Genomic DNA, 15,412 nt, shown 5'->3' with positions numbered 1-15,412 from the left:
TCCATTAACATAAGTTTAGGTGGAAACTGCAGTTTTGCAAAGACAGTAATTTCTAAATGCTAAGTATCTGTTCTACAGGAGCTGAAAATAATTTCTGTAATAAATGGACGGGGAAGTGGTTTTCTGAGATAAAGGCATTTTTCCCCAGTTTCTGGGACCTAATGTATTCCAAGTGTATGTAGGTATGTACAAATGTATATAAACACATGCACACATATTAATTTTCTAAACAGAGTAAATGAAAAATATTAGGCTTCAAAAAATTAATAAAGAGACTAGCTAAATATAATCATTATGATGTGTTTGCTGACCTCTCCACACTTGCATCTTCCTGTCGAATAAAGTACTGGTACAATTCAAAAGGTGATGTCTTATCTCTGTTCAGCCATACAGCATTTCCTGCTGACTTGCCCAGTTTATCTCCTGCCATGGTGGTGATAAGTGGAACTGTGATTCCAAATACATGCTCTCCTGTCACCCTGTTAAAGAAAACAGCAAAGTAAGCACACGTGAACATTAACTAGACTAGGTCTGTATAACAGAACATGGCCAGCTGCATAACAAAGCATGCCCTTCTCTACTGAAGATACTGATCTTGAACTAACTGCTTCAGCTGCATGTTTCTTCAAAGTTCATTATAAATCAAAAGGGTCACCGTTGTCTATTGCTCTAGAAATGACATGGAATGGGGACATTAATAGTTACCTTGTTACCAGTCAACTGCGCAAAACATCAGTCAGTAACTGACAGCCACCACACTGTACACCTATAGCAACAAAGGGGCTCTCTATGCAACAATAAAGACAGGTATAACAGAATCATGCAGTTGTCACTATTTTCTCAGTGCACCACAGAAAAACATGCATCAGATGCTAACTGACATTTTTAGGCAGGCTGTAGTCAGGAAAGTAAGGAGCACAGTATTACAACCTATGCACCTCCTCTCCCAATGAAGGCCATGCACATACATGGAAATATTGCACAAGTGTACACAACATGGTGGTCTGTATGCTCTACATCAAAGTTACAAGAGGTGTCAGAAAGAAGCAAATCCAAGAAGCAAGGAAGAGAAGTATATGCACTACTAGCTGTTCAGTTATCCAGTGCAGGAGAATTGTGAAAATGTAGGTGAAAGGTGCACAGCAACTTGTGCTCTGCAAGGATGCAGCATCAATAGCATTTGGGCAACAGTCACAAGGAAAACAAGGGCAGCCTTCAAAACTATGCAGAGTCAGGAATACTTGGTCAGTGGATAAAGCAGCAGCAAAAGCACCCTGTAGTAGTTATGCTATGAATACTGGGGCAAGCATACAGACTGCATTAAGGGTGTATGGGATGCCATGCCATGCACCACACAGTGCTACTAGTGTCCAGAGTAATTCAGAATCAAATGGGATGCAGGAGGAATGCACAGCATGGCAGTCACTACAAGCAATTCTGCATGTCAGCTGTAGAGGTTAATGTTGGGAGCCACACACACACACACACGTGCACAGCTGTGTCTGTGTGTGTGCATGTGCACCACACTGCTAAAGCCACAACTTATGCTTCTCACATCTATTCCTTACTTAAATACTTGCAATCGATAAGGCAGACCATGTCTGTACCAAATATAATGTGAAACTTAAAAACAAGCCCTGTTGTGGAACCTGTAAAATGAAGTACATAACAAGAGAAAGAACTTACTTAATGATTACAACAGGCCTAGTTTTGCCCACCTTAAGTGCACACAAACAAAAAGAGCTTACAGGTGCCACTATGAAGCTCAAAGCTGAATGTGAACTTAAAATAGCCACTGAAAGCAAAAACAACAGCAGATTTTAACTATATCGGGGATTTACCACCACCCGGTACTGCGGAATTAGTCTACAATGATGCTGCCCACTCTGACTCAAAGGAAGTAGCTAATGTCTTAGCTGACAAATCTAGTGTAACTTTTACTCTACCTAAAGCTATAACTATTCCATAGACTCCACAGTCCCACTAACCATCTACTACTACTATGGAACAAAAACTCTTAGGCCTCTCCAAAGCCATGAACACCTCATCCATCGGCCCTGACAGCATACTATGTTGCTTGATTATCAATGCAAATATGGTGCATTTTAGCAGCCTCTCCACTGCTTACATTCCAGAAGCATGGAAAGCAGACACTGCAATGGTGTCAGGAAAGGGGTGGCCCAACAGTGTCATACATAAAGGCCATGGATTGTATTATATCAGACCTCATTTATCTAGACACTTAAGATCTCTTAACACAGGATTCTCATCAATTTTGCTTTGGTGACATTTCCTGCGTCGTCTTCTTCATTCCTCTAAAAATAAATAAATAAATAAATAATATCATCACCAAAGCAATAGACAGCAGCTATGCATTACATAAAATATATCTGGACCTGACCAAGGCCTTTCATCGTACTCCCCTAGCAGGTATTACTGACAGACTTGTAAATCTATACACTGCATAGATAACAGGTTTGTAGCAGAACACACATGGTTAGAGTCCCACAGTGCCAGTTGTGAAAACAAAAACAGTTATCAGTGGTGTAACACAGGGCACAGTGATGGATCCCGCTACTGCCTGGACATTTCCAGGACCTTCAAGCCAACACTCCTGGCTTATGGTTATCAATGTCCGACTGAAAATTAGGGGTTGTAAACCAATCCTCCACTGGCTCACAGCTGTTCCGACAGGAGTTATACTACGTTAGTGCAAGGTCAAGGGTCTCAGACTAAATGTTTAAAAAAATAAATAATTTATTTTGATAAAGCATTTCCAAATCTTGCCATGTAGATGACACATCCATCTAACTAAACTATCTCAAGGGATCTGGGCATTCTTTGTGACAATTCCTTACCTTTTGACCATCATGTCTCTTCAGCAGTTTGGATAACATTCTACCTGGCTCATCTAACTTCCAAGGACATATCCCTCTTGATCTAGTCTTCTTAATCCCCCCTTGCTCATCTATCAGCAGACTCACTATTGAATCTAACTGCCCATTAGGCATGTATTTTTCTAAACACATCATTCAACTTGACAGACCCCAGAGATGACCAAATAAAAGGAAAAAAAATGCCTTTAAAACTTTGTTATCCTGATAGTCTGGCAGCCCTCTGTACTCACCTATTTTACAGACTCTTCTGTGGTGATCCCTGTCCAGCTTTTTCAGCCACGAAAGATCAGACCCTTCTTGAATTCCTATCCCTTCAAAAACAAAAGGTCCCTCAAATATCAAGTTAATGGACCTAACCATCACAGATTGACAAGACATGGTGGGTGATAGACTTACACCCCAATATATGCCACACCTGGACAACAAATATCTACTACATGTAAAGCAAAACAGCACCCTCATCACATTCAAGGTAAAGGATAGACAAACTCAAATTCTTCTCCGGTCTAGCTTGTGCCTCCTTCAGGCTAGAGAGGACTTTTCAATATGTTTTCCTTTTTTTTTTTCCCCAAAATGCTTTTATTCATTTTATAACACAATAACTTTGCAGTATATTAACAAGAAAAACAAACTATATACAATGCCCATAACAACTAAAAAAGCGATATACATAGGAGAACACATAATATTTCTCTAACAGATTAGACAATTTTGTCCAAGCAAGTAAATGGGTTGTGTTGTTAGTCCTTGCTTTTATAGTAGCAGTCTCATTCTTAAAAATGTATTTCATAAGATGAATAAACTCAACTTTAAAGACAGGAGTAGACTGGGATTTCCAATTTTAGTAACAAATTTTCCTTGTTATATTGAGGACAGACCATAATAAAAATGTTTGGCTTTTAGGAATGACTTCAGGAACATTGAAAAGGATAAGGGAGTCAGAAATTATACTGTTGTCATTCCACACAGCTTTACAAAGATATTTAAAGACTAACTAAAATGGGGAAATTATTTTGCAATTAACAACCATATGTATCCAGTCAGCATTGGGGTGTCCAGATCTCCAGCATTTCATTTTTTTGTACATTACTGCTAGTCTATGTGGGGTGAAAAAACATCTATGTAAAAATGTCCATGTGTATACACCCCAGAAAAGGGAAGATGTCGAGTCCTTCACTGACTGTAAACAAAGTTTTTTTTATCTTTGTCTGAGAATACTTGTCTATTAACTTCACTTGAATAATTCCAAAAAGAAACATATGTTTTACTAAAATAATTTCTGAGCATTTTATAAATAGCAGATATGTATGAAGTGTTCTTGGGTGAACTATTAATAATTGTTGAGATAAAATCCAAGATTTTTAAGTTACTCTTCTTGTATACCTCTAATGAGGGTACGAGCTTAGCAAGTATAAAATCCTTACAAGTTTGGATGTCCAGCCAATTGCAATTCTGCAAACTAGATCTGCTGATCAAATAGTCTGCAGAATGTATTTTATTAGCAGAGAGAAATTGATTCCAATATAATAGGTCACCCTTCTTACATTCTAACATTTTCTGAGTATCAAAAGATATCAAACATTCATTTGTGTAAGCAATAGGAAACATAATTATTAATAAATTCTTAATTAATCGATTAGAAAATATAAGCTTTTTAAACAGCAGCAATATTTGGTTTATAAGAGGTGTGAGAACAACTTTTGACCTTTCACCCTGAATGTATACTTTTAAAATCCATATAAAGATGTTTGTACGTATTTATTTGAGTGTATGGTTCAAGCAATGTCCTATTACTATTAAGAAGTAAGGCTTCATGTACTGATTTCCAATATGATGTACAAGTATTATTCCAAAGTGACACTATGTTAATAAATGGAGTTTAAATAAAAAACAATATTTGGGAACCCTATACCTCCTTCATCCCTGCTTGTGGCATGCCAGACAAGAGAAATTCTTGTTTTTTGGGGTTACCAAAGGAAGTTAAGTAATAAGTTATTAATTTTCAGTTTACTTTTGACAGGTGGGTTTATTATTAAAGCTTGAACAATTAATAAGATTTTAGGTAACAGTATAATTTTGATTAAAAGTTAGTCTGTGTTCAAATGTGAAGAACAGTCTGTTCCAACTGTCTATTAGACTAGTAATTGAGTTTCTAACCTGTTGGTAATTAGATGTGGGTGATTTTTTATAATTAGATTCAATAATGGTACCTAGATATTTAATATTCATGCCCTCGCAGTTTATGTCTCTTTTTGATCTAGGTTTCATAATAACATTTTTACTCACTAGAAGTGCCTGACTTTTGTTGTGACTGAATATTAGACCAGAGAGGTTTGCAAAGAAGTCTAGATTATGTAACAGGTGATTTCTAATGATATTGAAAATTCAGTATGTTATTAGTAGGTCATCAGAAAACACTTGTATCTTGGGGGATAATTTGTCTGACACGTTATTATCCTTTAACGCTGCCATTATTTCTAACACAATTTGCAAGAGGCTCAATAGCCAAGGTAAAGAGTAATGGGGAGAGGCGCACCCCTGCTTAGTACCTCTTAATATTCTGAATGGGATAGATAAGATCCAATTTTTACATATGCTATGGACTTTTCATATAGTTTAATCCTATGCTTTAAACAGATATGGCCAACTTAGCGAGTCGAAAGCTTTATCTACATCAAGGCTTAACATAGAAAGCTCTTTTTTTTTCTTGTTTGCGAAGTCTATTAAGGACAGTAATCTAATTACATTGTCTTGTACCTTTCTGTTTTTGATAAATCCGGTTTGGTCTTCATGAATTAATATTGAAAGAAGACTACTTAATCTGTCTGCTAAGATAGACATGAATACCTTGTAGTCCATGTTAGACAATCCAGCCCTGGTGCCTTTTGTCTTAAGATTTTTTATTTGTTCCTTTAATTCTTTAAAGGAAAATGGTTTATCTATGTTATTAATATGGTGTTTGGATAGTTTATTTTGAATATTACTACCAATAAAGTTCTCTGTACTTTTGTTATCACTTGTAGACGGGTTATTATTAATATTCTTGTAACGGTTTTTAAAACAAGATATTTTTTAGATCTGTAACTTTGATAGTCTCGATTATTTCTGGTGTATATTATTTCTTTTTTCTTAGCCATGTTTATAACACTCTGTAGACTGGATCTATAACATAAGCCACTTAAGAATAGGATGCACAATTTAAATCTTGGGATGTTTATAAATACACAATACCTTATGAACAACTCCCAGAGTTCTCGCAAAAGATGTGAGCTTACTACAGCTTTGCTGCAGTTCTAAAAATACGTAATACATTTTTAACATACTACATACTGTTTAAAAATGAATGCAACAAAAGTACTTAAATCTTACATGCAACATCTGCAATATGCAAGCTAATCAGATCAAGAAGACTTTTAGCTCTCAAATCCCACGTCTCACTTCTACAAACCTTCAGACACACCAATTACTGGAACTACAAAATGCAACATAGGAATTCTGAACTTCAGCTTAAAGGAGAACCGCACACACAGACTGCAAAACATGTTTATTTCATCAAGTCTAGATGTTTCCTACATTTTAACACTACTTTCGGACTCTGTACACTTTTTTATATTTTTAAATGTAATCCCAGAGTCTGTCCACATGGATTCAGCATTGTGATTTTTTTTTTAGTCTACCTCCAGGTATCCAACAATGCAATGTTTGGCTTTAAAATATTACATCATAGCCCCCAAGTGCCTGTCAATACTCACAATACATAAACCCACGCATGCGGAGGTACTCTCTAGAAGCCTACCTAAAGATCAGAGACCTCCTAGGATCAAACCTACTGCACACACGGCAGATCCAACCGAATCTACTACACATAATAATACACAGAACAGTGTCTCAGCCAATAAGCCCCTAAGGCAAAACACCTCAAAACCAAATGTCTTGATCATAGGTGACTCCATAGTGAGACACACAGATGCCCCCCTCACCAGGCTGGACAAGAAGGTCACAGTCAGCTGCCTTTCAGGTTCCAGGATTTATCAAATCACACACACACACACACACACACACACACACACACACACACACACACACACATACACACACTCAAGTCTCCCAACAACAAGTGCTGTTATGATTTTGTCATAGTCCATGTTTGAGTGAATGACTTGAGAGGTACCTCACTGGACTATATCAAGAGAGACAGGACTGAGCTCTCAGATTATGTGTTCCAGACAGGTATGTCCCTAACCCTAAGCAGCAGTCTACCTTCACCCAGGATGATGCCTCAATATAAAAAAAAAATGATTGACTTCCAACAATTGGCTTAGCTTCTAGTGTCAGTCCAGGGGGATCCAGTATGTCAACCTTGGAGAATTTGGTCAACAGACCATGCTGCTTTGCCAGAGATGGTCTTCACCTGTCGCCTCTCTGCTTTCAGTTACTGGGAAAGGTAATTGCCTCTATCACAGCACCTTTTTTTAGGCAATGTCATAACAAAATTCCAGGCATAAAAAAATCCACTACAGACAAACTCAAGGTTATGCTGCTTAATGCTAAGAGTCTAAATCAGAAACTGCACTTACTGGAAGAACTTCGTACCTTGGAAGATGCCAATGTCTGTGCAGTCACAGATACATTGTTCAAGGCCGCAGAGGGCACTCCGACCATGCAAGGCTACAATGCATTCCACACGTTCAGACTGGTCAAATAGTATAACTGCCTAGAGCTACTCCAAGTCAAAATAACTGTAGGTAAAGCTCCCTTCCATAATTGTTAGCTATAGGTCCCACACCATGAATCACAAGAATCACTCTGCCAACTGGACCTACTTGGGTCACTCACTATGCAGCCAAACACCTTAGTCATGGGTGATTTCAACTATCCCTCCATCGATTGGGAGTCATATATGAGCACAAGCAAGCACACCCTAAGGTTCCTGGACTTGTTAATACAAATACTCTGGAAGAGATAATATGCACCCCCCACAAGGGGCTTGAATGTCCTAGAATTAGTACTCACCAACATGGGGGTCTCTGCACTACCCCCTGTGTGTTGCCCTCCCTGGTAAGGTCTCATCATAAATCAGTCTTGTTCGAAGTAACAATCATGCCTGACCCCCCCCCCCCCCAATCAAGAGCAACAGCAACAAGGATGAACATTTTCTCCAAAGCAAACTACAGCTTCCTAAGTGATGGCATAAATAAACAGTTTCAAATCCCCTGCTTCCACCATCAACAATGACTTCTATACAGAGGTGTAAACACATGCCCTGTACAACAAACACCTATACAAATGTAGAGACTCAGCTGTACCTGAATGGATGAAAAGAAGGTCCTCACAAAAAAACAAGCCACCCTGGTGGACATCAAGCATAAATAGGTTATACAACAAGAGGAAGAAACTACTGCCAAAAACAAGAGGGAACTGACTCAGCAGAGGAAGGACAACCCACCACAGCTTGAACAAGGAAATTAGATATCTTGTAAAGTCCTCTAAAGCCAATTACAAAACTAAACTAGCATCCCTAGCTAAGGATAACTAACAAGGCATTCCGTAGGACATCAGAAATCTTAAGGCTCAGCTTTGTGCTGAACTAGTAGTGGACGGTACCACAAGGCCCAGCTTTATGCTGAACTAGTAGTGGATGGTACCACTCTTACTGACCATGAGGACACTGCCAACCTGGTAGCAGACAGATTTGGCACAAACTTCTCCCCTCTGTCCTGTACAGACATACCCCCAAAGCATACCTGTCAACAGTCCTCTACCTAGTATCTCCAAAGAAGAGGTCATAACCGCACTCTGCATAGTCAAAAACACAGCCTCTAAGCCTAACCAGTCTTATCTGCAAGGCCATGGAGAGTATCATCATGGACCTACACTGACTGATTACATTACAGTGACAAACTACTCTGCAGTTAAGCCATGATAAAGGGCAAATTATTCTAGGGATAAAATGTCAAAGGGGGATATTCCAGGGTGACTCTTTCACTGTGGCTCTTTTGTCTTGCCCTTAACCCATTAAGCTGTGTACTCAACAGATTCGGTCACGGCTATAATTTGTCTTCAAGAAAACAACAAATGTATAGACATCTTCTTTTTGTAGATGATTTAAAACTGTATAGCTCATCAGATGAGGAACTGAAAGCACAACTACAAGTAGTCAAACCTTTTTCAGATATTATACTATTGTCATTCAGTCTTGATAAATGTGCAAAATCAACCTTTAAAGCAGGAAAGCTGCAAGAAAATATCAGTTTGGGATAGGAATGTGATATAAAAGAACTTGATCAAGAGGGAGTTCATAGGTAGGTACTAGGCTATCGGCCCTGGGGCTTATACAAGCCCAGCCAAAAAGGTACCCTGGCTTTTGCCACCCAAGAAAATTATTTTCCTGCGCCACTGTCGAGCAGAGCCACAGAGGTGATCCCCGGGGTGAATTTCCTATTTCCCATCCAATCATCAAGATTTTTCTTGAAGAGTGCTAATGAGGAGCTTTGTTCGATATAGATAGGTAGTTTATTCCAGAGTATGGGAAGTCTCTGGGACAAGAATCTATCCCTCCGGCATGTTCTGTTTATTGTGGTGACAAGGTTTAGGTCCCTAGAGCGTGTAGCTCGGAGGGATTGGGATTTCTTTAAGTGGAGCATGTCCAACAGCTCTGGGTTTGACATAGCTTTGTATGTTAGACAGAGATCACCTCTGAGTAGGCAATATGCGACAGAGTAAAGCTGGAGTTTTTTGAGACGGTCTGCGTAGGGCATCTGTTTGAGACAGGTAATCCTCTGTGAGGTATTTCTGCGGCCTTTCCAGTTGTTCTAGATGTCTTGTGAGGTACATACCAAAAGGGGCATTTTATTCTATAATGGGTCTAATGAGTGGTGTGTAGAGGGGAACAATGACCTCTTTTTTTCTGGATGAGAAACATTTTGTGATGAGGTGTGCCACGTAGACAGATTTCCTGATTACTGTGGCGATGTGATTATCAAAGGAGAGACTACTGTCCACCTGTGTCCCAAGGTCTCTTATCACACTTTCGGTGTTAATTATACTACCGCCTATGTTGTAGTTCATGCGTACAGAGTTTTTACCGAAGGGGATGACAATGCACTTTTTGGCATTGAGCTTGAGGCCATGGCTTTGACACCAGGCATCTGTCTCAGTGAGGCCCTTTTGTAGGATGTCCACATCGTTAGGAGTTTCGATTATGGCTCCTAGTTTGCAGTCATCTGCGAACTTCGTTAGCCAAAGACCTTCTGTGTTCGTCTGTACTTCAGAGAAGTAGATACCAAACAGGCGAGGACCCAGGACTGAACCCTGTGGTACTCCACTTGTCACTGGTCTGAAGTCGGATTTGGAGTCTGCTACTTTCACAGTGTGGGTTCTGTCAGTGAGCCAGTTGGCAACCCATCTTGTGACATAGGAATTTATACCTAGTTTACTGAGTTTATCTATAATTCCAGAGTGGGGGATGGTGTCAAAAGCCTTGGCAAGATCTAGATAGGCTGTGTGAACCACCTTACCGTTGTCTATGGCTTTGATGACTGCTTCAAAGAAGTCTATCAGGTTTAGGAGACATGATCTGCCTAGTTTGGAGATTACCAATGTCTTTGTTTATAAGTTCCATGATGATATGTTCCATGGCCTTGCAGACCAGGCTCGTCAGGCTAATGGGGCAGTAGTTCCCGGGGTCCGTGGTGGCTCCCCTTTTGTGGAGTTGGATAACCGTTGCTGTGCGCCATTCAACAGGCACAAAGCCTGAGGTGAGGCTATGGTTGAACATGGTACTTAGGTGGGGTGCCAGTTTGTTCCGTAGTTCGTGTAGAACGCAGCCTGGGATGTTGTCTGGTCCCATGGATGCGGTGTTCTTGGCTTTGGAGAGTGTGTTTTTTACCTGTGCAGCCGTGATTATAGGAACTTTGCATTCTTCCGGTACAGAGATGGGCTCTTTAGGGGTCTGCCAGGATGTTGGCAATATCAGTTGGGTCTGTATATTTAGTGCCATTGTGCTGTAACTCGGAGTAGATCAGAGAGTTGCCATTCAGATTCTTGACATACCTATAGAATGCTTTGTGGTTGTCTTTAGAATCAGTGGCGATTTTGTTTTCGTAACTAGCTTCGGATGATTTTATCAGGGATACCAGCTTCTTACTGAGGCTGACCAGGGGAGCTCCTCCACTCGTGGGATTTTACTCTCTTTTGCAAGAGTTTCTTCCTTCTGTTGTACAGTTTGTTTATGGCAGGGGACCACCAGATTGGCTTCCTTTTTTTGGAGGATAGTGTCTTGGTTCTGTTTGGGATAGCACGACTCATGCACTTCTGTCTTAAGCATGAAGTTAGCTTTGGAGAAATTTTTTTACCATGGTTTCCTTAGTGGGGGGTGGAGGCAGGATGTGGATATCTAGGGTAATTCGCTTATGGTCGGATCGGACCAATAAGGCATTGACTTCAGGTGTGGAACACCGGTCACTCATATTGGTAATGACTAGATCTAGGATATTGTTGCCCCTGGTGGGGGTGTGGATAAGTTGATCCAGGGCATTGGAGTTTATGAATTCCAGAAAGCGTTGAGCGAAGGAGTTGGCACGAGTAGTTTTCCCAGTTAATGGTGGGATAGTTGAAATTGCCCATTATTAGGGTGTTTGGTTGAACTCTAATATTTTCCATTACATCAAGAAAAGAGGAGTGGGAATCCTGGGGTATGATGGGTGATCTGTAGCAAGTTACAATTTGGAATGCAGATGTTCTTCGTTCCACATTGCTGCAGTCCTTACTATTGGGTAGTCCGCTGTCCAGTCGGCCCGAATACCAGAGTATATGGCTGACGTCGGTCAGGGCGCATTAGACTGACGTCAGTACGTCAGGGTACTAATGCGCATGACCGACGTCATATCCTCAGTCTTTTTTGCCGCATGGTCCGATGCAGAAGCAGTTTTGCGAGTGCAGGTTGGCGTTCTGAAATATTTCCGAAGCCGGAGTTTCAGACCGAATCAGAGTTGGCTAAGTACCCCGTATTTTGGTTTTTTCTTGCCTCAGTATTTAACCGGATGTCAGAAAAAGTGAATAACTGTATTTCTTGTGGGAAACAGATACCTCATAGGGATTACCATACCTTGTGTATACCTTGTTTAGGGCCTGAGCACGACGTTGTTGGATGCCGCTCTTGTGCTAGGTTTAACAAACGCACTATTAAGAGGCGGTTAGACTGTGCCAGGTTGGTGTTTGGGAAGCGTTGCAATTATAAAATGCCGCCGGATGCTCCGGCGCCGCTTCCAAGAAGCGCAAGGACAAAACAGCGAAGCCTAGGGTTGATGAACCGCAGTCCCGGACGCCGGTTCTTTAGAAGGCTCAGTGGAGCCAGAGGTTTTGCCAGGAGTTTCTTTGGAGTCTCAGGCAGAGACTTTACTGTTACAGGATGTGCCTTCTCAGGAGGTAGGCCAGGCTGAGGGGGCTTCTCAGGTAACTGTGCTTCCCTCTCTTCCCAAGGTAGTTAGAGCCTCTCCTTCTGTTGCCAAAACTTCTTTGAGAGGTAGGCCAAGTTCAGCTTCAGTGGGGGCTTCTCCTAGCATTTCAGGTTCTGTGCCTAAGAAACATATGCTTAAAATGGCAGAAGATTTGATTACTATGATTAGAGGTTCTATGCCCCCCCCTGATAAGAGGCCTAGGGTGGAACCGGAGTTTGATAGTTTTGAACAGTGTTCAGAGGCTTCTGAGTCTTCTGGAAGATTTGCAGGAGTATCCTCCTTATTCTGATTCTGATGTGGATGATTCCACTCCTACAGCTTCTCCTCCTGAGGATTTCTCATTTTCAGAGACTCTGCATTCCATGAGGGAGCACTTTAAATGGGAAGGCCAGGATTACTCTGATTCCAGGAAAAGGCTTAGGGAATTCTTGTTTTGCCCCAGCATAGGCCCTTAGCTATACCTCCTGTGTTGAATGTGGTGGAAGATGTTTTGCAGAGGCTTCCCTGAACCCTGATTCTTTGCCTCCTGCTCCTGTTAAACCTGATAGGTATTATAGGGTGCCTGAAGCTCATAAGTATCTTTTAAGAGTCCTAGGGCAGACCCGGAAACTGTTTCTCAGGGACCTAAAGGTGTTAAGGCCTCTGTGGTTAAAAACCCTGTTCCTACTGATAAAGAGGCAAGGGCTTTGGATAGATGGGGAAAGAAAGTGTATACTTCTTCCACTTTAGCCATGAGGCGTTGAATTGTCAGTTTCACATGCTTAAATATCAAAATTATCTCCTTTCACAACTGAAATCTAAGGTGGATGCTTTGGCGGAAGGTATTGAGTGTAAAGAGTTGCTGGATTTAGTTCATGTGTCTGAACAAGTGGGTAAGCATTCTTTGCAATGTGGTTTTGATGCTGTACAGGCCTCCTCGAGGGTGGCTGCCACTAGTTCTGTTCTTCGCAGGCATGCCTGGTTGAGGGATCAGAATTTAGCTGAGCATGTTAAGACAAGGATTTTGGATGCTCCTTTACAGTCTGATGTGTTGTTTGGTCCGCCTGTGGAAGCAGTTTTAAAGAAAATGGAGGACAAAGCTAAGTCTATGCAAACTGTTAAAGATTTTTTGCAGGTGCAGCCACCGAAGTTTAGTAGAAATTGGCCTACTAAGGGATGGACATATCCTGCTTATGATTCCCAGTCTAGGGGTAGGTCTAGACGTGGTAGGGGCAGAGCTCAAGGTTCTTTTAGGCCTAGAACAGGGAGTTCACCTGCTCAGACTTCTGGTGAGGGCAGGGGTCAGTCCTTTCGTAAACAGACCCAATGACCTGCCTTTTCAGCTGCCAGTAGATTCTCGTCTGGCAGCTCCCTTGGGAGGAAGACTGTCTCTTTTCAAAGGAAATTGGGATTTAATTACTCAAGACAGATGGGTGTTAGATATCATTCACCACGGTTACAGGTTTTATTTCCATACATTGCCCCCTTTCAAAGGCATGCCAGATGTTCCTCCTCCACAAAGGAAAGAGGCTCACAAGCAAATTTCTCTGTTACTCCAAATAGGGGCCATTCAGCCAGTCCCTGTATCAGAAAGGGGCCTAGGATTTTATTCTCGCCTGTTCCTAGTACCAAAGAAGGGGAACACGTGGAGACCAATTTTGGATTTATCTATCCTCAACACTTATCTGGACATTCCCAAGTTCAAAATGTTGACGTTACAACAGCTTTTACCTCTGCTGGGCAAAGATCACTGGATGGTAACTTTAGATCTCAAGGAAGCTTACCTTCATGTGCCTATAAGACTAAGTTGCAGGAAGTATCTGCGTTTCGAGCTGGAAATTCTCATTATCAGTTCTCTGCATTGCCCTTTGGCTTATCTACTGCCCAGAGTATTCACAAAGGTTCTGGCTCCAGTGATAGCTTACTTCAGGCTAAAAGGAATTCAAATCTATCCTTACTTGGACGACTGCCTGATTCTGGCTCAAGAAAAGGAAGACCTTCTACAGCATCTGGAATATGTTATAGCAGTGCTAAGATGCCTAGGGTATTCTGTGAACGAAATAAAGTCCAGTCTAGTACCCTCTCAAGACATGTGCTTTCTGGGTGTGAGACTGAATACAGCAGCCCAGATGGCCTTTTTAACCCCGGACAAACAAAAGAGTCTATCACTTTACTTCCATCAACTATCTCATCAGTCCGTGCTGACTGCAAGGACAGTCCTTCAAGCATTAGGGTTCATGGCATCTTGTATTCTGGTGCTTCCCAATGCCAAACTGCATATGAGGAAGCTACAATGGTATCTCAAAATGTATGGACACAGCACTGCCAGGATTTGGACACTGTCATTCAAATAATACCTTGCCTTCAAAAAGAATTTTGTGGTGGGCTCAGGAATGTCACCTAAACAAGGGACTCTCTGTGACCCGGCCAGAGGTGTGTCAGATTTTAACGACAGATGCCTCGGACATTGCTTGGGAGCTCATCTAAATGGAAAGTGGATACAAGACAAGTGGCCTGCCAGACTACAGCATCTACATATCAACATGAAGGAGATGTTAGCAGTCCAGTTTGCATTAATGGCTTTCAAGGAGTTACTTCTTCCAGGGCAGGTGTTGATTCTAACAGACAACACAACTGTCATGTGGTACATCAACAAGCAAGGGCGAACACATTCTTATCCTCTATGCAGGCAAGCAATGATTTTATGGGAGACTGCGCTAAGCTTGCAACTAACTCTTCAGGCAAGGTTTCTGCCGGAGCACAGAACTCCTTAGCAGATGTGTTAAGCAGACAAATCATGGATCCCCACGAGTGGAAACTAGATCTTCATGTATTTCAGAAATTGACAGTGTCATGGGGAACTCCAGACATAGATCTGTTCGCTTCTCCACTAAACCACCAGCTGCCAAAGTTTTGCACAAAGGGGTTTCATCACACAGCTTGGAAAGTGGATGCTCTGTCTTTCAGTTGGAAAAATCTTCATGTGTATGCCTTTCCACCTCTGCCTCTTCTTCCAAAGGTGCTATTAAAAGTCAGACAAGACAAGCCAAGGATGATTTTGATAGCTCCAGATTGGCC

The 15,412-nt window shown here is 41.3% G+C and overlaps 1 protein-coding gene across 1 annotated transcript in view; it reads right to left on the bottom strand.

Moving 5' to 3' along the window:
* YARS2 (tyrosyl-tRNA synthetase 2) overlaps nt 1-15,412 on the bottom strand; it is a 202,102-nt gene that overhangs the window by 175,377 nt on the left and 11,313 nt on the right. Inside the window, exon 2 of the mRNA XM_044088101.1 lies at nt 312-479. Within this exon, the coding sequence (XP_043944036.1) occupies nt 312-479 (168 nt within the window). The remainder of the gene's footprint in view (nt 1-311; nt 480-15,412) is intronic.

Source organism: Protopterus annectens, chromosome 11.part0 (genome assembly GCF_019279795.1).
Source record: "Protopterus annectens isolate FY-2018-M chromosome 11.part0, PAN1.0, whole genome shotgun sequence".
In the NCBI taxonomy this organism is placed as follows: domain Eukaryota; kingdom Metazoa; phylum Chordata; order Ceratodontiformes; family Protopteridae; genus Protopterus; species Protopterus annectens.
Note: the sequence above shows the minus strand (reverse complement) of the source record. Positions and strands in the feature narration are given on the sequence as shown.